The sequence below is a fragment of the Schistocerca serialis genome, chromosome 3, assembly GCF_023864345.2.
Source record: "Schistocerca serialis cubense isolate TAMUIC-IGC-003099 chromosome 3, iqSchSeri2.2, whole genome shotgun sequence".
Lineage (NCBI taxonomy): Eukaryota > Metazoa > Arthropoda > Insecta > Orthoptera > Acrididae > Schistocerca > Schistocerca serialis.
The window spans coordinates 325,160,187-325,183,995 of NC_064640.1; the positions used below are offsets into that span (position 1 = coordinate 325,160,187).

Here is a 23,809-nt window from a genome sequence, read left to right on the forward strand (position 1 = left end):
AATACTGACGGACTGCATGCAGCAGGTTGCCAGAAATTCATACAAAAGGTTATTTCAGTGGAAAAACGTAAGCCATTGTCGATGCTCCACGAGTAAGGGTGATTGAGACATCGCTGAAGACGTTGTTCAATGAGACAGGTCGATGGAAAATTGCAATAGATGGCAAACGAAAAGGGAGCCTGAGATGCCCGGTGGGAGACAGGCCATTATAAGGTTAATGGTGAGACCTTGAAAACTCAGTCTTTTAAAATTTACTGAAGGAAATGGGGCATGTGACCATGGAAGCCGCACGTTAGGCTTTCTACAAATCGAAAAACATGGCCTCAGTCTGGGATTTCCACAGAAAACCATTCATGACAAGGGTGGACAAAATGAGGAGATGCTCAATTGCAGACCCGCCCACTCGAGATCCACACTGTGCAGAGGTTAGTAAATTGTGAGAATCGAGCCACCATACCAGCTGGGCATGAATCATATGTTCCATCACCTTGCAGCACAGCTGGTGACAGAAATGCAGCAGTAGCTGGAAGGAAGATGTTTGTCGCTACTGGACTTAAGTACAGGTATGACAGTGACTTCACACCAGTCTCTGGGAAATTTGCCTCTGCCCAGATGTGGTTGTATCCACGAACGAGAAAGTGCTTGCCCACTAGAGAAAGGTGTTCAAACATCTGAATGTGAACATTGTCTGGCCCTGGGGCCAAGGATCAGGATGTAGCGAGAGCACGATCTAGCCCAATCATAGTAAAGGCAACATTGTAGTACTCAGTACTCTGAGAAGAGCCTCCTCTGCTCATTTCCAATGGACAAAGGCAGGGTGATAGTGGGAGGAGCAAGAAATCTCTGCAAAATGGCGGCCCAAGGTGTTTGAGATAGCAATAGGGTCCACTATGACACCCTCTGCTACTGTCACGCTGGAAACTTGGGAAGGTCAAACAAGAAAGGGAAGAAATGTGAGAGCTGAAAGCAGTCATGAGGATGCAATTTTGTTTCCTGGAGGCAGTGTACAAGCTGATGCTGAAATTCTAAGAGCAGCCATAAGTCTTCATTGTCGGATCAAAGGCCGTGAATGTTCCACTGGAGGAGAGTCACAAAGAGGAGAAAAATGAAGGAGTTTCACCTCGGCAGCTGCCGAGTGCCAGCTCTGAAGACTCACTGCTACACGACACAGAGGCATGAGGATCCTGCTCCACGAGGTCTACTGAGACTTCGGCATTCTCCTTCTGTCAGTCTGCTGAGTCCAGAGCAGAAAAGCATTTGGTGGTGGGCATCAGAGACACTAAGTTCAGCCAAGTGAGGGTATCACTTGGCGACACTGTCAGAAGGGATCACCAAGTTTGCACTTCATGGAGCCTTTCCGGTTGGCAGAGGCAGACACAAATGTTTTCTGGCAGGATGGATGTAGGAAGTGTTCGCAGGAGTATTCCTTCTATCCTTTCTGGCCTGCCAGCTGTGTAACAGGTGACTTCACCCCAGGGGGTGAATATTTGGTGATTTATGCACAACTGGATGAGGGGACGGGGCTGCTGCCATGACAAGACAATTTAACAACCATAGTTAGCAATGTCCTTCATGGAGTGGGATGTGGCAAGAACAGTACTGTAGGTGCCAGATGGAAGATTGCTGGGTTTCCCAGTAGCCAACTACTTGCGAGTGCCAGTATAAGGCACTTTTTCCTTTACCCCAATCTCTTGAACAGCCCGCTCATCGAGATACATGGGAAAATCGTGGGAGGAGGGAGCACGGTCGCCACTGCAGTTGATGCAGCAGGGAGGAGGCAGACAATTGCCGTAGCGAACATCCCTACCACACGTTACACATTTGGCCTGACGTCTACAGGATTCTCGAGTGTGATTGTAACAATGACACTGGTAGCAGCACATCATGTTCGGATTGTACAGTCATACTGTGGTAACTTCACAGCCTGCTTTTATCTTGAACAGAAGCACCACTGAATCAAAGGTGTGTGGGCATTAAGGATGCATCTACTTTTTTCATCACCTGATGGTCTGCAATGACACACTGATCAGTGAGGTACATTTGGATTTCTGCCTTGGTCAGACGATCGAGCAGCCCAGAGTAAATAGCACCATGGGAAAAATTCGGTGTTCGATGGGCCTGGCTTGCAATCGCATCAACACCTTTTTGAGTAAGAAATGGATTCACCGTTGCAAAGGACTGACTATCTTCAGTACGTGAAACCGTGAGGAACAGTGGCACAGCTGGGAGGGTCTTTGAATCTTTAGCCTCATTCAGTTTACATTTACTAGATGTAGACTGAGGTGATGATTGGCTCACTGCGAGAAAATCCCCCACGATTGTCAGCACCTCTGCTGGCGTGCTCCTTCCAACTGGGACCATCCCCCTCAGAAGAGGGCACACCTGCCTTAGACTTCACGTCACACCTCCCGAACACCTGACAGAGGGACCCATCAGCAATTTAGAAAGGTAGCAGCTCATGCAATCACCCCTCCCTGGACCTGGTCTTTACCAAAGGGTATGTGGGATCCCTACCCGTCAACCCGGGGCTGGGAATTACGCATTACCCAGTCACCTGTTACGCGTCAGATGCATGGTCCAGTCTTCGTGAGTGCACAGGGACAAAGGAGCAAAAGAGGAGCCTCAAACACTGAAGCAGAGGAAGGATAGGAGAAGGGGAACAAAAAAAGAAAGTAGGAACAAAATACAGTAGAGATACTTCTGATATCGGCTACTGAATATGCAAAACACATTTCCAACAACATTCCAGTCATGTTCCCCAAGGGAGGGGAAAAATAATTGCAAGAGGATAGGCATGCAGCATGGAAGGGAATAGATGCTGCAAAGGCTGGAGCCCCATGGTAGCCATGCACATACCTGCCAAAGAGCGGCAAGCCCCCTAGGGGCATTTCTGCAACTGGCAGAGAAAGGTGATAAGACCAGCCTTGCACACGGAGTTTCAATGAGGCACTCAGTTTGCAGCATTATACCCAGAACTGATTGTGGTCCCCCGATTCTGAGTCGAGTGGAAGGACCATACCAGAGACTTCATGGATTCTATGACACGCTAGGCTGGAAAATCCTGTACTTGAACCATAGGGTTGAAAACTGTAGGGCCCCTAAATGGGTGAAGTGTGCATCACCCATCAGAGGGTGCTGCCCAGGTAGCTGTTTGTGTGGCACACCAAAGGACTTTTTAGATTACTTGACTCTCCAACCAGTCCAGATAACGATAGCTGTAGGACATCCCGGAGTTTAATGAAAAGCCAGAATTTCAAGTGCTCCTGAAAAACAGTGAAGCTTACATAATGAAGCTTACATAATATCATACAGAAAGTGGGTTGAAATGTAAAATTGGGGGAAAATTTAAGTGTTTATTGAAAGGCTAGATGCATGCAAAAGAGGTGGTGTACCTGTTGCAGTAGACAAGAAAATCACATCCACCAATACAGAAATTGAAGCTGTACACCCAATTGTTTGTTTGGGTAAGACTCAATAACTTTATATGATAGGTGTTCAATAACTAATGCATCACTCTTTTCTCAGCCAATTTAGGTTGAAATATTGCAGACCCATGGAATATTTCTGCTTCAGCCCCTATAGTTTCATGAAGTTCCAATAGGTGGCAGACTACACGTAGCCTTCAAAATGCCATTTGTAATGGAATCGTGTTCCATGCAGAGTGCTGTGTTTCATATTGTGCCAGAGCAGCCAAGTTGACTTAGTTTATTTCCCATCTCTCAAGTGGTTACTTATTTGAACCGTTACATCCCACACCAGTTAGTGTTTTGTGCATTTCATGGACACAGTCCAAAGAAGACTTATACGAACGTGCATTCGTTTCCCTGTGGTTCACTGTATTCATCAGAGCAAGTGATGAACTGTTTCTACGCACACCACACAGGATAGAAAACTGTCGGGTTAGACTGCAGAATGGGCGAAACAAAATGTCAATGAAAACTGTCATTTCCCTTATGAAGTACTACCTATGGCTGAACTCTATTTTTTGTCGAACTTCGTCACATGCTAGGAAACATGGGTTCATCACTTCAAAATGGAAAAAAAAACAATGCATGAAGTGGCACCATGCCACACCTCCGAAGAGAAAGATCAAAGCCGTACCCTCAGACACTGAAGTCATGGAGACAGTCTTCTGGGAATGTGACAGGGTTATCATGTTTGATGTCCTCCCCCACTGCGCAACGGTCACTTCCAAAGTGTATTGTGTTAGCCTCAGGATATTGAAGAAAGAGCTTCGGCATATTCATCACCACAGAAATGCAAATTAGCTTCTCCTTCTCAGAGACAGTGCAAGGCAGCACGTAAGTCTGCAAGACCCAAGAGCAGCTCACAAAACTCCTTGACTGTTCTTCCTCATCCACTCCGCAGCCCAGATCTCACATCTTCCAACTTCCATGTGTTTGGCACCATGAAGGATGCACTCCACAGGAAGCAGTACATGGATGATTGGAAGGTTACTAACATAGCAAAACGTTGGCTCCAACATCGGCCAGTACAGTGGTACCATCCAAGCACACAGACCCTCCCAGTAATTTGGTAAAGACAGTCATACTGAATGGAGATCACATTGAAAAACAGGGTTTTGTTGAGGAACGAGTGGAGAATAATACTGAGTATTGGAATCCTGAAGAAAATCAACTTGGTTTCCAAAAAGGAATGTGTTGCATTATTTATTGCACACCTTTCATAATTGGATCCTTCTACTGCCCAAAAGAATCACCTCTCAATGTAGCCGAAAACTTTAGAGAACACCTCAGTTCACTTGTAGACAACTTCCCCTATCATACTGTAATCACTGGGCAAGACTTTAATAATCCAACAATCAGCTGAGAAAATTGCAGTTTTGCTAGTGGTGAGCATGACAAGACATCCTGTGAAGCATTACTAAATGCTTTCCCTCAATATCTACAAAGAACAAATAGTTTGGAACCCCACTCATGACTGAAATATATTTGATTCAACAGAAACAAACAGACCCCTTTGAGAAAGTCCACACCAAAACTGTTATCAGGGACAGTGACATGGTTGTGGCAACAATAATCGTCAAAATACAAATGACAACCAAGACAAGTAGAAAGATATGTATGTTTAGTAAACCAGATACAGAGGTAGTAGTGTCAATTACGAACTTTCAGCACAGGATAGGAGTATACAGACAAACTGTGGCTGAAGTTTAAAAGTATATGTGACCTTTCAGTGAACACATGTGCCCAGTAAAACAGTTCATAATGGAAGTGACCCTCCATGGTATATGGTCACTGTAAAGATACTGCTACAGAAGCACAGTACTGCATAATAGGTGTAAAACGAAGCATAGGGTTATAGATAGAGAGGTGGTGAATGAAACCTATTTGGCTGTCAAGAGAGCAATGCATAAGCCTTCACAGCAGACTTCTGGCTAATGATATTTCACAAAATATAAAGAAATTCTGCTCATATGTAAAGGTTGTTACTGGCACCGAATTTAGTGTCCTGTCACTCATAAATGGGACAGGAATGAAATAGAGGGTAGCATAGAAAAAGCTGAAATGCACAACATTTCCAAATGTTCCTTTACAAAGGAAAACACACGCAAATTGCCCAAATTTAATCCTTATACCACTGAAAAGGTAAGTGAAGGAAGTTTAAGTGTCAGTAATGTTGAGGAACAGCTGAAATTGTTAAAACTGAACAAACCTCCAGGGCTCGTAGGTAGGTAGGTTCATTCATTCAAAAGATAGGGAATGGGACCAAACTGTTAGGTCATCAGTCCCTTGTTCCAAATAAAACAATGCCACAAAGGTGAGAATAAAACAAGTGAGACCGACAACACAAAACAAAGAGAAAGGAAAAAAACCACAAGAATGACAGAAGGGCAACAAACACTTAAATGGACAAAAGGGGAGAACAAAACCACAGAAACGCAAGAAACAGGTAGAAGAGATTAAAATGACAAAACAGATTACCATGGCAGGCTGACCATGATAATAAAAAGGAGAAGCCAGCCACTCTGCAACACATTAAAACCTCTACCCTAAAAGCACTAGGGTGGAGGACACATAGGGACAAAGGACATGCACTAAAACTTAGATCAAATGATAAAACCCACCCTCACGAATAAAACGTAAAATTAAATCAGCCGATGAGGCGTTGTTGCTCCTGATTTTATTTGACGAGTCTAGTAACCGAGGATATCGTTGCATGGCAGTCAAAGTGGGACAATGCACCAGAATATAGGCCACTGTCAACCGGGTGCCACATCAACAATGAGGCGCAGGAGGTAGCTGTGGGTCGCCCAAGTGTGACCAATGCGGAGCCAGCAGAGAGCGAAAGAGTTCCTGCGAGAGGCCCGCATGGAGGACTGCCACACATTCATAGTCTCCTTAATGGCATGTCGTTTGTTCTGCATACTGAGACTGACATTCAGTCTCCCAAAGTTGAAACACCTGGCAGCATAAAAATGAATGCAGGTCAGTTACTGGAATGCCGATCTTCATAAATGGTTTCCGTGTAGCCTGTTCGGCCAGCCTGTCAGTTCGTTGCCTGGGATTCCGACACGTCCTGGAGTCCACACAAACACCACTGAACTACCGACCCATTCCTGGGCATAGATGGACTCCTCAATGGTCGCTACCAAAGGATGATGAGGGTAGCACTGGTTGATAGCTTGTAGGCTGTTCAAGGAGTCAGTACACAGAAGAAATGATTCCCCGGAGCATGAATGGATGTGCCCAAGGGCACGACATATAGCCACCATCTCTGCAGTGAAAACACTGGAGCCATAGGGCAAGGAATGCTGTTCACTATGTCCTCCAAGGACATACGCGGAGCTGACGTGACCATCACCCATTGAGCCGTCGGTGTAAACCACTTCATGGCCTCGGGACGTCACGAATCGATAGGAAGTGATAGCGGAGAGCCGCGGGGTGAACAGAGTCCTTTGGGCCATGTGAAAGGTCCAGGTGAAGCTGTGGCTTAGGTGTACACCATGGAGGTGTATGCGAATGGATCTCGAGTACAGGTGGTAAAGGCAAGGACTCCAGTTCAAATAGAAGGGATCGGACACGAACTGCAGTTGTAAGCCTTGACATGTGTCGTCAATGCAGGAGATGAACCGCCATGGGTGGGAAAAGGAGATGGTAATTTGGATGTGCAGGAGAACTACGAACATGTGCAACGTAACTGGTGAGCAGTTGTGCATGCCTGACCTACAATGAAAGGACTCCAGCCTCCGCCAGGACACTTGTCACCAGACTCATCCTAAAAGCCCCCGTCACTAGTCCAACGCAACATCGGTGCATTGGATTGAGTAAACGCAATGCTGAGGGCGCTGCCGAATCATAAACCAGACCCCCATAGTCAATGCAGGATTGAAGAAGGGTTCTGTAGAGCTGCAGCAGCTTAGAGCGATCTGTACCCCAGTTGGTGTTGCTCAGGCAATGGAGGGCACTGAGGTGCTGCCAGCACTTCCGCTGAAGCTGCTGAAGGTGAGGAAACCAGGCATTGAAAACCAGTCCTAAAAATAGGTGTGTCTCCACTACAGTGAGATACGCTTCTGACGGCGTCGTACCATTAACACGGAACCAGAACTTTACCTTACTGACTATCCCCTCACTGTAGTAAGTAACATAAAGTTCTGGTTCCGCACTAATTGTACGACGCTGACAGAAGTGCATAACACACGACTTTGCACCTGAAAACTGGAAGCCATGGGCTAGAGTCCATTACTGCGCCTTGTGGATGGCTCCCTGTAGGTGCCACTAGGCAACACCAGTATTGGTGGAGCAGTACAACATGCAGAAGTCGTCTGCATACAGGGAGGGCAAGATGGACAGCCCTACAGCTCCTGCTAGACCATTAATGGCCACTAAAAATAGAGATACACTCAATACAGAGCCCTGCAGGACCCCTTTCTCCTGGATATGTGGGGAACTATGAGTACAAAGCAAGAGGAAATACTGGATAAAAATTGGGGAGACCTCTGAGACCCTACTCGTATAATGTGGCAAGGATATGATGTCACCAGGTGGTGTCATACGCTTTTTGTAAATCAAAAAAGACGACAACAAGGTGTTGGCATCTGGAAAAGGCTGTTTGGATGGCAGACTCGAGGGGGACAAGATTATCAGTGGCAGAGCGACATGTGGAAACTGCCTGGCACAGATCCAGTAGGCCACTTGACTCCAGGACCCAACCAGACTGCTGACACACCGTACATTCCAGTAGCTTACAAAGAACATTTGGGAGGCTGTTGGGCCGATAGCTATCAACATCAAGGGTTTTTCACCGGGTTTGAGCACTGGTATGATGGTGCTCTCCCGCCAGTGTGATGGAACGACACCACTGCACCAGATCTGGTTGAAGATCACGAGATGTCGCTTGCAGTCAGATGAGAGGTGTTTAATCACCTGACTGTGGATCCAATCTGGCCCAGGAGCTGCGTCGGGGCAATGTGCAAGGACAATGAGCAGCTCCCACTCTGTAAATGGGGCTTTATAGGGTTCACTGTGGCATGTAGTGAACGAGAGGCCTTTCCCTTCCATCCGCTATTTGAGAGTGCGAAAGGCTGCGGGGTAATTCTCCGACACAGAGACGTGAGCGAAGTGCTCAGCAATCATGTTTGTGTCAGTAGATAACACGCCATTTATGTTAACACCGGGAACACCTGTTGGGGGTCTGACATCCAAAAACTCGTTTGATCTTTGCCCAGACTTGGGAAGGTGATGTATGGCACCCAATGGTCGAGACTTATCTCGACCAACACTCTTGTTTCCGTCGTTTGATAAGCTGGTGAACGCAGGCACAGAGCCATTTGAAGGCTATGAGGTGCTCCAGAGAATGGTGCCTCTTATGGTGCTGTAGAGCTCACCGACATTCCCAAATTGCCTCAACGACTTCAGGCAACCACCTAGAGACTGTCTGTCGTCGGGGCCACCCTAAAGAAAGAGGGATCGCATTTTCCGCCGCAGAGATGATCGTTGTACTACCTGCTCCAAACACCACATCGGTGTCACCATGTGGGGAAGATTAAAAGGTGACAGCAGAAGTGAAGTCTTCCCAGTCTGCCTTGTTTAAAGCCCATCTGGGCAGGCATCTGTGGGCCTGACACTGTGGCAGTGACAGGAAGATGGGAAAGTGGTCCCTACCACACAGGTCATCATGTGCTCTCCAATGGATAGATGGGAGAAGGCTAGGACTGCAAACCGAGAGATCAATGGCCAAATATGTGCCGTGTGCCACACTGAAATGTGTGGGGGACCTGTATTTAAGAGGCAGAGGTCAAACTGAGACGGTAAAGGTTCGACATCTCTGACTTGGCCAGTAAGCACAGTGCCACCCCACAAGGGATTATGAGCATTAAAATCTCCCAAAAGTAGGAAAGGTTTAGGGAGTTGATCCATCAGTGCAGCTAATACATTGAGGGGTACTGCACCATCTGGAGGAAGATACATGTTGCAGACAGTTATTTCCTGTGTCGTCCTTATTCTGACAGCCACAGCTTCAAGAGGGGTTTGAAGGAGCACAGGTTCACTGCATACCGAGTTCACGACATAGACACAAACTCCACCTGACACTCTACAATAGTTGCTATTGTTCCTGCAATATCCCTTACAGCCACAGAGGGCAGGGGTCTGCATTGCCGGGAACCAGATTCCTGGAGGGCAATACAGAAAGCAGGTGTAAATCTCGACAGTTGCCGTAGCTCAGCCAGGTGATGGAAAAAACTGCCGCAATTCCACTGGAGGATGACGTTATCGTGAGGCTGGGAAGGCATGAAGCGCACAAGGAGGCAGGTTATGTTTAAGGTCACCTGCTGCCACCAATTGAGTATTTGTGACCATTTATATTGTGTATGAGGCATCAGTGAGATCCAGATAGGCAGGGGACACTAAGATCTCCACCGCATCCTCAGATGCAGAACTGATATGGAGTGGTGGTGTTGGGGCCACCAGAGGGTCCTGTTTCTTAGCAGACTACTTCTTTGTTTGCTTGCTGTCTCGCTTCTATTTAGGGACTTGCTGGGAAGATTTCTCCGAAGCAGCTTTAGGCACGGAGGAAGACTGTGAAGCTCTTCATCCAGCAGCTTTTGGCTCCTTGAGCCACTGGTGAGTGTCCACCATGGCATTAGTGGAGACCTTGTGAGAGAGGGCCCCAAGGGACACCTTCCGCACAAGAGGAGCCAGAGGAGGCTGTTGCTTCTCCAGCAGGGGGAGGAGACCGATGTACCCTGCGTTTGGGGTGGGGGGGGGGGGGGGGGGGGCCTCGCTCCCAAAGTACCGTAGTAGGTGCCTTAGGAGCAACGGAGGAAAATTTGCCTCCTACCACCAAGGGGTCAGATGTATTCTGGTGGCCCAGATGGCCCACTGTTCGTGACACAGGAAGGAATTCCAGTCATATTCTATACTTAATTTGTGGCCGAGTTAGCCCCTCTCTTACTTCTTATCTATTGTAGAGCCCTTTATCAAAAAACCGTGCCCAGCAGCTGGAAGAAAGCAGAACTCACACCCGTCTACAACAAGGGTAGTCTAGGTGATCCACAGAACTACTGCCCAATATCCTTGACATCGATTTGTTGTATCACCTTAGAACATATTCTGAGCACAAAACATAATGAGATATCTTGAACAGAATGACCTGCTCCACACCACTGAGGACGGATTATGAAAACATCCATCATGTAAAACCCTGTTCACACTTTTCTCATGTAACACACTGAAAGCTTTTGGATCAAGGCAGTCAAGTAGATGTAGTATTTCTTGATTTCCGAGCAGCATTTGACTCAGTACAACATCCACACTTAACGACAAAAGTATGATCATATAGGGCATCAAGCAAAATTTGTGACCGGATTGAGGACCTCTTGGCAAACTGCATAAACATTCAGTCAGGTCTTGATAAGATTTCCATGTGGTGCAAAGATTGGCAACTTGCTTTAAATTAAATGTTCAGAAATGTAAATCTGTGCACTTCCCAAAATGAAAAACATAGCAGTCTGTGATTACAATACCTGTCAGTCACAGTTGGAATCTGACAACTCTTACAAATACCAGAGAGTAGCACTTTGTAGGATACAAAATAGAATGATCCCACAGGCTTAGTCGTGGGTAAAGCACATGATTGACTTCTGCTTATTGGTAGAATATTGCGGAAATACAATCAGTCTACAAAGGATATTTATAAACAATCACTTGTACAACCCAAATTGGAACACTGTTGAAGTCTGTGGTAACCATACAGACCTGTGGGAGAGTGTCACAGAGATGCTGAAGAAACTCAACTGGCAGACTTTCAGATAGACAAACAATCCCAAGAGAGCCTATTTACAAATTTTCGAGAACTGGCTCGAAATCATGAGTCACGGAATATGCTGCAAACCCCTACTTATCACTCACATAGAGATTGTGAGGAAAAGATTAGATCAATTACAGCACACACACACACACACACACACACACACACACACACACACACACACAGAGGCATTTAACACGTTGGAAACCAAGTTTGGGCATAGCTCAGGCTGCAACTTTATGTTAAAAACACCATGCCCGAGTATAGGTCAGGCCATGATTTTCTCAATGTGCGAGCTATCTATTACTCAAAAACTGGACTCATTTTGTTTGAGAACAATGTATGGATATTTCATGACCTGCCCCTTGACTGGTAATGCAATTTCTTGAATTATTTCTAAAGAAACATTAGCAAACATAACAGCTGCTGTCATTAATCGCTGAACCAATACGATCGCACTGCTGCAGTTTCATTTGTGTATTGATTGGGTTTCCCAATTTGCTATAATTCTGCAACAAATACGTCATGTTTGTTGGGTGTGCAATAAAGTCTGGAGCGTCGTGACGAAGAAATTGCTCAATAAGTCACCCCAAACTTTTTTCATGTGAAGATGATTGTACTTTGTCACAATTATTTCAAAATTTGTAGTCTCTCAAAGAACTAAAGTAAATATGGTATATAAATCTTTAAGCTTGGCCATTTTTGGTATACGTTAACAGTTACATATGTGACAGAAATGCATTAAACAGCAGCATAAATGGCCAGTTTCCTAGGCCCAACATTCTCCTAAGTGATCAGTCTTGAAAGTGTTAAGCAGTAATTCCTCCAGCACTCCACTCATGAATGGAACGCGAATAAATCCTTATAACTGGTACAATGGAACACACCCTCTGCCATGCACTAAACAGTGGTTTGCAGAGTGCAGATGTAACATCATTAGATCCTGTAAGTGTCCTAATAAATCCACATATTTTACTCCTGAAGTAGACAAAACATATTAACCAAACAGTTTTCAGTTACGGTAGTACCTCTGAACAGAAAGATATCTGCATAAACTGCAGGGAGCAGTTTCCTTCCTCAAGCATCCAAGTCCTCTATGCCTTCTACTTTTTTTTTTTTTTTTTTTAAACCTGGCAGAAAATTTGTGGCCTCAATTGTCTTATTTTAGACTGCCCTGGTGGCACACTACCCAATGTTCATAAAAATTTATATGCAGTTTGAGATTTTGGAAATAATATTAGAGAGATTTTTCTAAACACAGGCCACTAACACATTTCACTCTTGCAATGCACATCAGCCAGTGCCTTGGAATAATCGGAAGAAAAACAGGAGCTGCTTAACATACAATGTTCTTTTAGCTTCTATTAGGATGGTGCACTAGTTCAAGAGCAGTTCTGTTTTGCACATAGGTATTCTGTTTGCTGAAGGTTTATTTATCAATTTTTAGTTTTTATTTATAGTTCACTGTTGCTATTTGAGTTTACATGTTTTCATTTGGACAGAGTTAATGGAACAGTGGATGCTAGAAAATAGTGGGCCAAGTGGAGACATCTTAACATTTGACATAGTCTTCTCTTTGAGTTCCATAGAGGGTTGACAACAGTGGAAGCAGCCAGAATCATTTGTGCCATGTATGGGGATATGCCATTAGACAGAGCACACCAAGAAAATAGCTTTTCTTGTTTTAAGAAGGACCATTTTGACATTAGTAACCCTCCATGTCCAGGAAAACCTTTGGGGTTTGATGATGAGTGTTTAAATTCATTAACACACAATGATCTACATCAGTGTACTTGAGAACAGGCAAATGTGACAAAACTAAGAACTGGCAAATGTGACAAACTTGTGATCATTCCACTATCTTACGACATTTGCATGCAAAGAGGAAGGGTCAAAAATCGTGTGTGTGTGTGTGTGTGTGTGTGTGTGTGTGTGTATTGTATGCTGTATGTTTTAAAAAAAGCATCTCTGTCTGCTGTCTGCTCATCATCAACTGGCTCCTGAACAACATCAACCATTCTTATCCTGTATCACTGGTGATGAGAAATGGTGTCTATGCTAACATACAAAGAAAGGAATGGTTGAGCCCAAAGAAAGCAGCAACTCCCCGTACAAAGACATGTGTGTATGCACAAAAGTTAATGTTACGCATCCATCAAAACAGCAATGGTGTGGTGTACTACTACTTGATCCCCCGCGGTGTAACCATCACTGCTGACATTTATTGTCAACTTCCGAGACGTCATGTAGACGCAATAAAGGAACGACAACCAGAAGAAGTGATGCTATTCCACACTAATGCCCACCCATACTCTGCTAGACTGACAAAAAACACTGTACAGGAGTTGCGTTGGGATGTCGTTCTGCGTCCTCATATTTTCCCTTTCCCACACACTATCTAAGAACCTTCACGAAAATTCCTTTCCGGATGAAAATGCGCTCTGAAATGGCTTGATGAATTCTTCGCCTCACAACCAGACGATTTCTACAATCATGAAATTTAAACATTACCCCAGCATTGCCAGACTGTTGTAAACAGTTAAGGAGAACATTATTGACGACTGAAGTCTCTTATGTGTATCTATTGAGTTTACTGAATGTATGGGAAATGCTATGAACTTGTGCCCAACCCAATATATTGCAAAATGTCCCTTTTATTTTTGACACAGGAAGCTTTCCTTTTTACATATCTATTCATATTCTCAATTTTTCCTCTCTTAGAGTATCATCATCATCATCATCATCATCATCATCATCATCACAGACACATACCATGCAAGGTTTTCTCCTCACCCATCTTACAAGCCCTTCTATGACTACTTTGAAGTTTATAACTGCTTCACACTTCTGTGGTATTTTTTTGGTTTTTCCAGTAGGTGATTAATTGCAGTATGTTTCCTCTTCGGTTTTCTGATTTTCAGTTCAGGTGATGGCAAATTTTTAAGTTGTACATATCTTATCATTACATCACTCATGTACTGCTGTAGCACCAGTATCACAGAACATTTTAAAGTAACTGCTGTGAGTGTATGCTGCTGTTCTTTGCTGTTAACAAATGATTGTTCTTGAAAATGGGCATCACACAAGAATCTGTTATGCAATCTACCTGAGCCCAAATACAGCACTAATATTTCCTGCAACAATCATAACAGTCCGTCTGAAAAATGCAAAATAAATAAAATTCACTCACTGACTCAATGAACTTGTGATCATAATCACTATAAATATCGTAAAAATGGAATCGATCTTCAAATATTTACCACTGCAGTCCTATTTTCAAGCTTTGTTGGACTGTTGATATATGTACCATTTGCCTACAAATGAGTCTCATTTATTTTTTGGTAGAATTGGATGTCAGTACAACTGCATTTGAAATCTGTGACTAATACATGACATTAGGTGTGTTGTTGAAGAATGTACTCCTCACTGCATGTTTAACAGGGGGGGACACATTTCTGTGTGACCTTTGTTAGTCAAATAGAAATAAAAAGACACTAGCACCAATATTCTACAAAATTCTGCATACATCCAAAGTTTAACTTCATTCATTAAATTGTGGGAATGTAGTCTCACTCTGTAAGGATATTAACAATGAGTGAATGAACATTAGCAAAAGCAGCACTCACTCAGATGCAAGCAAACCATATTCAGTTGTGACTGGTGTTCAGTGTACACTTATTTCTTAACACATCTTTGAAGTGAAGCTACACAAGACTTCTAGTTTGTTATTCTGTATGAGATTTTTTGCTTTGCAAATGTAACAAATCCTGTGTATGCATACTAATATCTTCTCTTCAGTGCTTAGGATAAAGCAATGAAGTAGAGAAGGCAATCTATGTGCACAAGAGTATGAAACGAGAGGCTCTTTCTGTTTTGTTCCATTCCATTCTTTCTGGTGAAAATTCTCACAGAAATGGCACACAGCAATAGGAATGAATGGCAGAGTGGATTAGAAAATTATTCACTTACTCTGGTTCACTCACTCACGTTCAGTGAACTACAACCCAACATTCTGAACACATTAACTGCTACAATTGCAAAAAGTGCAAAGCCATCAGTTGTGTTCAGGCAAGCTTGGCACACACAAAACATGCTGGCATCTCGTAGTTGTTGCTACAAGTACTGATGGGATGCTGTCAACACCCGCTGGTGGTCTCTCAGGGTTGCCTGACAGTGCAAGTGATCTATCAATCCGGTTCTCATGTGAGCCGGACTGAGCAATTTTTGCAGTCATCTTGAGGATACCACTCTCCGCTAAGCAGCTAAAGACACGGCAATTAAGTCATTTACCCCTTCCCATCAAGAAGCATCTGCAAGGGCAGATGATCCTATTGTGTCATCTGTGGTAGATAACCACCCCAATGCAGTACTGAAATATTTTAACAGTACTTTGAAAATAGGTTTTTGCAAGACAGTGGGTATCTATCCTCAACCATCTGCCAGTTCAGGTTTTTCATCACCTCCATGATGCTCCCCCCATGAGACAAACAAACCTGTGATCATTCTCACTGCCCTTTCTTGTGTGTGTTGGCTGTCCCTTGTTTGGCCCATGTAGTATGGGTACCCCACACTTTAGCAACATTCTAGGATGGGTCTCACGAGGGTTTTGTAAGCAATCTCCTTTGTAGACTTATTCCATTTTCCCAGTGTCCTCCCAATGACCCAAAGTCTCTGCTTTACCTACAGGTGAGCCTATGGGATCATTCCATTTCTCATCCACACAAACTTCTACACTCCGGTATTTGTACAAGTTGATCAATTCCAACTGTGACTCGCTGATATTTTAGTCCTACAATAACACATTTTTCATTTTGTTAAGTGCACAATTTTACATTCCTAAACATCTAAAGCAAGTTACCAATCTTTGCATCCCATGTGATAACACTTTCATTTTTAGGTTTTTGTGTGGAACTGAGTCAAATGCTTTTCAGAAGTTAAACCTGACTGCTGTGATCCATGGCTTTGAGGATGAAAGTGAATAATATGCGAGTTGGGTTTTGCTTGACCCTGTTTTCAGAATCCACACTAACTGGCACATAGGAGGTCATTCTCTTTGAAGTACCTATTAAGTTTGAGTTCAGAAAGTGTTCCAAGAGTCTACACAAGTTTCATAATAATTTTTCTTTCAACGGAGAGTGGGTGCCGTCTTTCAGGATGGTTTCTCTCTCTCTCTCTCTCTATCTCTCTCTCTATCTCTATCTCTATCTCTATCTCTATCTCTATCTCTATCTCTATCTCTATCTCTATCTCTATCTCTATCTCTCTCTCTATCTCTCTCTCTATCTCTATCTCTCTATATATATTTATCTCTATCTCTCACCCCCCCCCCCCCCCCGTGTGTGTGTAGTCCTCAAAGTAAATGCGAATAATATACAATTTAGGTGGCGGCACTGGTTTAAAGATGAACCTGAGTTTCTACCGACTTATACAATGTTCAAATAACTTACGAGAATGCATCCAGGTGACGCTGTCAACAACCGACAATATTTTGATAGAAGCACACACTGTCATTTTTAAGGAGTAACTGCACCAAGTAAGTGCTGTGCAAGGGAGTTTAAAACCTTTGTTTTCATAGAAACTACAGAAAGGTAACACTCACATGAACCGCAGACACTAGCATCGTCAAACACCAAAGATGACTGATGTCAGATGTTATCAATAGTGAAATTAATAACCAATGGGCGAGGCAACAAACTCTGTCCCACTGTTTTTTGACAATGGAGAAAGCAGCATCCCATGCAGACTTTAAACAAAATCCACCATCTCTATTCATAAGGTTACTTGCTAATTTAATTTCAACAGCTTCCTTAATAACAGTAACCCAGTAGCTGGAAGCGCATGCCAGAATCTCCGTGTTATATTCCATAGGACGACCGGTACCCAGTGAGACAAAGTTCTGCAGCGTGGATTCGCTTGCTGGTTGTTAGCGTGTGTGCCGCTTCTGCTCAGTACACCGGTGCTCCACAGTCCTGATAGTCTGACGAATATATGACTTGCTACAATTGCAAGGAATACAGTAGACACCCACCTTACGCAAACGAAGATCCTCCCCAAGTTCTTAATGTGGTGCTTACACCAACCTACTGTAGGGCTCAGAATAACAAGGTTTTTCGCTACAAGATACGTCTGAGCACCAATGTTACTCACAAATGGACAAAGAGGAGCTCCTTCCTTGTGGACCTCAGGGAGGTCATATAACCTAGGGGAGACAGCACAATCAGAATTGAGACACTAGATAATCTTCCATAACAAGGAACTTTTATTCACAAGGTCATTAGTCTCTCTCAACACTGTGAGGTCAGCACCAATACTACGTTACACTGAATTGGACAGTAAACGCTGCCTCTTCCGAATGTAATCTAGATTGTCCAAAACAATGGTATCACTGTCCTTCTCCGAAAGTAAAATAACAGTATCTGGATCAGCTCTAAGTAAACATAAAGCACCCCTCACAGAAACAAAAATCAAGCTGTCTACAAGTATAATTGATCCTTCCACGAACAAGAGGTAGGCCAGTGAGTTGCTTGGTGTGATAGGAAGCAGGATAATTAATACTATGCACAACTTGGGAAAACACTGCAATATTTTGCTCACCACACCTCAGCAAAAACTAGCATGCACATTGCAATTTTACCCTACTGCTGTGAAGTTTATCCAACCTATGCAAACAACATACATTTCCTCCCCATAAAGATGGGGAGGAACGTGAGATCTGGGTTTCTCCCGACATATCATAATGTTCAAATAACTTCTGGGAATGCAGCCGAGTGACTTCATTGACAACTGCCACAGTTTCAACAAGAGCACACCCTGCCATTTTCAAGGAGAAGCTGCATCAATTAAGCACTGTGGAAGGTAAACAGAGTACACACTAGCACCACCACAAACCCAAGATGATTAACACTGGAAGTTATCAACAGTGGAATTAACCCCAATGCGGGAGGACCAATTTACGTAACTTAACTAGGCATGTGGTATACTTTGTATCCAAGTACAGAATAGGTGTCTAAGTTAACAAGATAAATATGTAAGAGCAGACTCATGGTTTAATCTTAGTTTAATTAAACAATGATAAAATAAACTTACATCATATGAGCTCAGTAACTGTTTAATGAAACTATGGTGAAATAAGCTTTCATTACATCACTGTTACCGCAGACAGGTGTTACCCCACAGTAATGATCCACACTAAGGATTAAATAGCACAGCGGCATCAGATCCCAGCCAACCGCTTATTCGATTACTCATTATCTCTTTGACAACTGCCTCATTATGCAACGACTGTAGGACTAGCTCATCATGTGTGTCATTTCCTTACATGGACTGTAAATTTTTTTTTACCTAGCTCACAGCTTATATTGCATCACTGCTACTCACTTGGACATATGACAACACAATTTACCACTGTGTTAGCTGAAGCAACAAAGAAGGAATTAGTATGGGCTCGCCATTGCAAAACCACAACGGAATGGTGCAAAACCATTTTATTTGTGTGTGGTGCACTTTATACATAGGTTAATAAACAATGGCTGACATATGACAAATTCTGCAGGAAATCCTGCTCTCTTCCTTCTTGAGAGAAAGAGAGAGAGAGAGAGAGAGAGAGAAAGAGAGAGAGACCCCTACACATGCACGCACGATTTTGATTTTTTTTTTTTCGACAGAGTTTGCACGAGGGAACCGTGGTTCTATACCAACTTTAATATATTTGCTTCTGAGGCAGACATATGAAGTACATTATAGAACAGTGTGCATTTATCTATTCACTGTCTTGTCAAATGACCATATCATCATCATCATCATCATCATCATCAGTGATAGCACCATAGACAACAGGAGGGAACATATTTGTTAGAAGCTTCTATTTACTCAGAAGCTGCCCAGATACGTTAAGCAAGTACACAACAGTCAAATGACTGGCACCTCCATTAGCTCCTGCTAAGTTCCGTCAGCTCATTGGCTGCTAAGGTAGTACAAGAGATAACCGGAGCAAGCTCACTACTCTAGTGTGACTATGCAGTTGCACTTAACAGTTCAAAAACTACCAACATCCCAATCACCAGTTTGCATGAGGTACTTTCTCCAAATGTCTTTATCCTGTTACTCATTTCAGTGATCACTTTCTTCCAATCACACAGTGAAACTAAAATTTATGGTCAAATAATTTTCCATGCTTTTCCATGCTGACTGAAATGGAACGACTTTGTTTGAGTGATTGCCACTCCATCCCTCTCACTCTCCCACTTTCTTTCAGTCATATTTTGTTTGTTAACAGAATTACATACAGAACGACAGATATAATATAAAACATATTTCCTTTATTCCAAAAGAAACCTTCAACAATCTCAATTTTAACTTCAAAAGGAATACTCAACAACCTGATTTTCATTTTCACATTAAATGTTGGAACAAATAAACACTGATCAAAACTATATCAAGAAATATGTGCATTGGAAATCTTATGGATTAATATAAAACAACATTGATGTGATCCAAACAATTAAATTTAATACAATATTCCAAAAATGTTTTCATAATGTTGCTATTCAATTGATCAAAATACCTGGTTATTTGGCTTGTAAATCGTGTCTCCTGCCTCCATTTTCGTATACACGTGATGCAAAAACAGTGATTACAATTTGGTAATAGACCAAAACGAGCTTCTCCTGCAGTCTTTTCTTTCACAGGTTCCAGGCATATGTTGCAAGTGATCCCTTTGGACTTCTGGATGGCAAGGGACATTTTCATCCTCTTTTCTTGTTCTCCAAGGCAACCCTAAATTAAAAGAAGTTAATAGTTTATACCGGATTCTAATCTACAATCTGTAACATTTATTAAAAACTAAAAAAACTAAAAACTTGATATGTAGATATGAGAAAGACTATGCAAATATTAAGGGCCAGCTAATGTTTCATATATCGAACATTTGGTGTTTCTTGCCATCATACTTCAACTGATCATAATACACAAACTTCTCCCTTATCTGAGGCAAACTGTTAACAGAACATACCTACCATCAAGAAGCTGATTAGGATTGCAAATTTAAACTTTCAATACATTAGAGCATATTATGTAGTCACTGCAAGCTACGGACTGCTCGCTACTGTTTTATCTGCCAACGTGGCTTAGTTACATAATGTTTTCCCATGGTCTATGTTCCAAATTTGCACATACACCAGTTTTCACTGATATTACAGAATCTCTCTCAATAGGCAACTACTGTAAACCTCAGTAATCCAAGCTCTGGTAAAACCAAACCTCCCTTTGATCCAAGGTGCATGACATGACTATGTTAAAAAATCAAAAGAACACCACATGTAAAATCAAAAATACAGAGGAAGTGGGTGTACGGTTGGTTGGTTGGTTTAAGGGCGGGAGAGGGAACCAAACTATGAGGTCATTGGTCCCTTGTTCCTAATAAAACGATGCCACAAGTGTGAGAATGAAACGGATGGAACATATAACACAAAACGGAAAGAAAGGAAAAGCCACAAGAACGAAGGCAAGCAACAAACACTAAAAGGAACAAAAGAGAACAAGAAAACAAAGACGCTAGAAACAGAAGAGAGTAAAACATGAAAGCAGATTACAGTGGCTGGCCAACCACGAGAATAAAAAGGGAAATCCAGCCACTCTTCAACGCATTAAAACCTCCACCCTAAAATCACTAGGGTGGAGGACACACAGGGACATGTGCTAAAACCTACAGAGAAGCATAAAACCCACTCTCATGGATAAAACTAAAAACTCAAGCTGATGTGGCGGCATTGTCACCCAGCACCGAAGGCAGGGTGCTGGGAAAGTTAAAAGTCTGCCGCAGAGCGGCTAAAAGTGGGCAGTCCAGCAAGAGGTGGACGACTGTCATTTGGGAGCCACAGCGACACTGAGGTGGGTACTTGTGATGGAGTAGGTACGCAAAACAATAGCCACATATGGCGAATGCAAAGCCGGCAGAGGACAGCTGATTCCCTGCGAGAGGCCTGCATGGAAGACTTCAACACATTCATAGTCTCGTTAATGACACGCAGTTTGTTGTGCGCGCTGTTCTGCCATTCTGTCTCCCAAAGCCAGAAAACCCTGCGGTGTAAGACAGAACGCAGGTTAGCTTTGGATATGCTTATCTCCAGTAGCAGTTTCCACATCTGCCTGGTTTGCCAGCCTGTCAGCAAGTTTCTTTCCGGGGATTCCGACGTGTCCTGGGGTCCACACAAACACCACGGAATAATGGGACTGTTCCAGGGCATGATGAACTCCTGAATGGACACTACCAGAGGGTGGCGAGGGTAGCACTAGTCGATAGCTTGTAGGCTGCTCAATGAGTCAGTACACAGGAGAAATGACTCGCCAGGGCATGAGAGGATGTACTCAAGAGCGTGAGATATGGCCGCCAGCTCTGCAGTGAAAACACTGCAGCCAACTGGCAAGGAGTGCTGCTCAATATGTCCTCCATGAACATATGCAAAGCCTACATGACCATCAGCCATTGAGCCGTCGATGTGAACCTCTCCAGAGCCCCTGAACGCTTCAAGAATCTAGAGGAAGTGACAGCGGAGAGCGGCAGGGTTAACGAAGTACTTAAGGCCATGCAAAAGGTCCAGACGAAGCTGTGGCCGAGGTGTAAACCATGGACGGACCGCAAGTAAAGGTGGTAAAGGGAAGGACTCCATTTCGGAGAGAAGGAACCGCAATTGTTAGCCCTAATCTGGGCCGCTGATGAGGGAGATGGACTGAAGAGATTGTAATTCAAATGCTCAGGGGAACTACAAATGTGTGCTGTGTAACTGGAAGCAGTTGTGCATGTTTGATCTGCAGTGGAGGGACACCAGCCTCCACCAGTATACTGGTCACCAGACTCATCCTAAAAACTCCTGTCACTAATCAAACCCCACAGTGGAGCACAGGGTCGAGTAAATGCAATGCTGAAGGCGCTGCCAAACCATAAACCACAATTCCATAGTCAATTCGAGATTGGACAAGGGCTCTTTTTTTTTTTTTTTTTTTGTTTGTGGTTTTAGGGCGCAAAACTTCTATGGTCATTAGCGCCCAGCCCGTGACGTAGAAAACAGGAAAAAAACGAAATTTAAAATCAGCAGCAATGGAAACAAAGTCAGAAAATTTGAGAAACTAAAGGCAGAAGGAATGCTTAAAAGTCCACTATAGAAAGGGGTTGGTTGTCCCCCAAAAAAAAGCTTCAAATGACTGACGTCATTTCACTGTCACTAATAAACTGTAGAACGCGGTCAGCTGAGCGCGTGTCATCTGCTAAAATCGACGATAGATCAGGCGATAGCTGTAGACGGGAGCGTAACGGATTAAAATAGGGGCATTCAATTAAAGGGTGTCTGACCGTCCACAGCTGAGAGCAGTGGGGACAGAGTGGGGGAGGATCACCGCTTAAAAGATGTCGATGACTAAAAAGACAGTGCCCTATCCGGAGTCGAGCTAAAATTACCTCCTCCCGACGACGCGTTCGGGAGGAAGAGGTCCAAGCGCAAGGAACGGCTTTCACTTCCCGCAATTTATTGTGGGGAAGTGTTGACCAATGCGCATGCCATAAATGAGTAACTTGGCGACATAAACCGCTCCGTAGATCGGTAAACAGAAGAGACTGAAGAGCTGGCCGAGGAAGAGAGACTGCAGCCTTGGCCGCTATATCGGCCGCCTCATTTCCACAGATACCAGCGTGTCCCGGGAGCCAGAGGAACGCCACTGAGACGCCCCCCAGGTGGAGCAAGCGCAGACAGTCCTGAATCCGGTGGACCAGAGGGTGCACAGGGTAAAGAGCTTGGAGACTTAGGAGAGAGCTGAGAGAATCTGAGCAGATTACGTACTGTATCCGCTGATGGCGGCGGATGTAGTGGACAGCCTGGAGAACAGCGTAAAGCTCCGCAGTATAAACCGAACACTGGTCGGGAAGCCGAAAGTGATTTGGGGTGTCGCCAACAATATAGGCACTCTCTACACCTAACGATGTTTTCGAGCCATCGGTGTAAATAAATGTGGCTTCCGTCATTTGTGCACATAGAGCAGCAAATGCCCGACGGTAAACAAGTGTAGGGGTACCATCCTTGGAAAATTGACATAGGTCTCTGAGCAAGTCGATCCGGGGACGGTGCCAAGGCGGTGCTGTACCCCAAGTTGTCAAGAAGGTTTTAGGAAAGCGGAAGGAAAGAGAATGGAGCAGTTGATGGAAGCGGACTCCCGGAGGTAGTAGGGAGGAGGAGCGGCCTGCATACCCAAAATCAAAGGAGGCGTCGAAAAAAAGGTTATGGGCTGGATTAGCAGGCATGGAAGACAGATGGCTAGCATAACGACTCAGAAGGACTGCCCGCCGATTGGACAGCGGAGGTTCAGCAGTCTCAGCATAAAGGCTTTCCACAGGGCTGGTGTAAAAAGCTCCAGACACTAAACGTAATCCACGGTGGTGGATAGAGTCGAGACGCCGAAGAATAGACGGCCGAGCAGAGGAGTAGACTATGCTTCCATAATCCAATTTCGAGCGCACTAAGGCGCGATAGAGGCAGAGAAGGACCACCCG

The 23,809-nt window shown here is 44.0% G+C and overlaps 1 protein-coding gene across 1 annotated transcript in view; it reads right to left on the bottom strand.

Moving 5' to 3' along the window:
- LOC126470138 (probable E3 ubiquitin-protein ligase makorin-1) overlaps window positions 1-23,809 on the bottom strand; it is a 122,181-nt gene that overhangs the window by 58,636 nt on the left and 39,736 nt on the right. Inside the window, exon 5 of the mRNA XM_050097754.1 lies at window positions 19,835-20,046. Within this exon, the coding sequence (XP_049953711.1) occupies window positions 19,835-20,046 (212 nt within the window). The remainder of the gene's footprint in view (window positions 1-19,834; window positions 20,047-23,809) is intronic.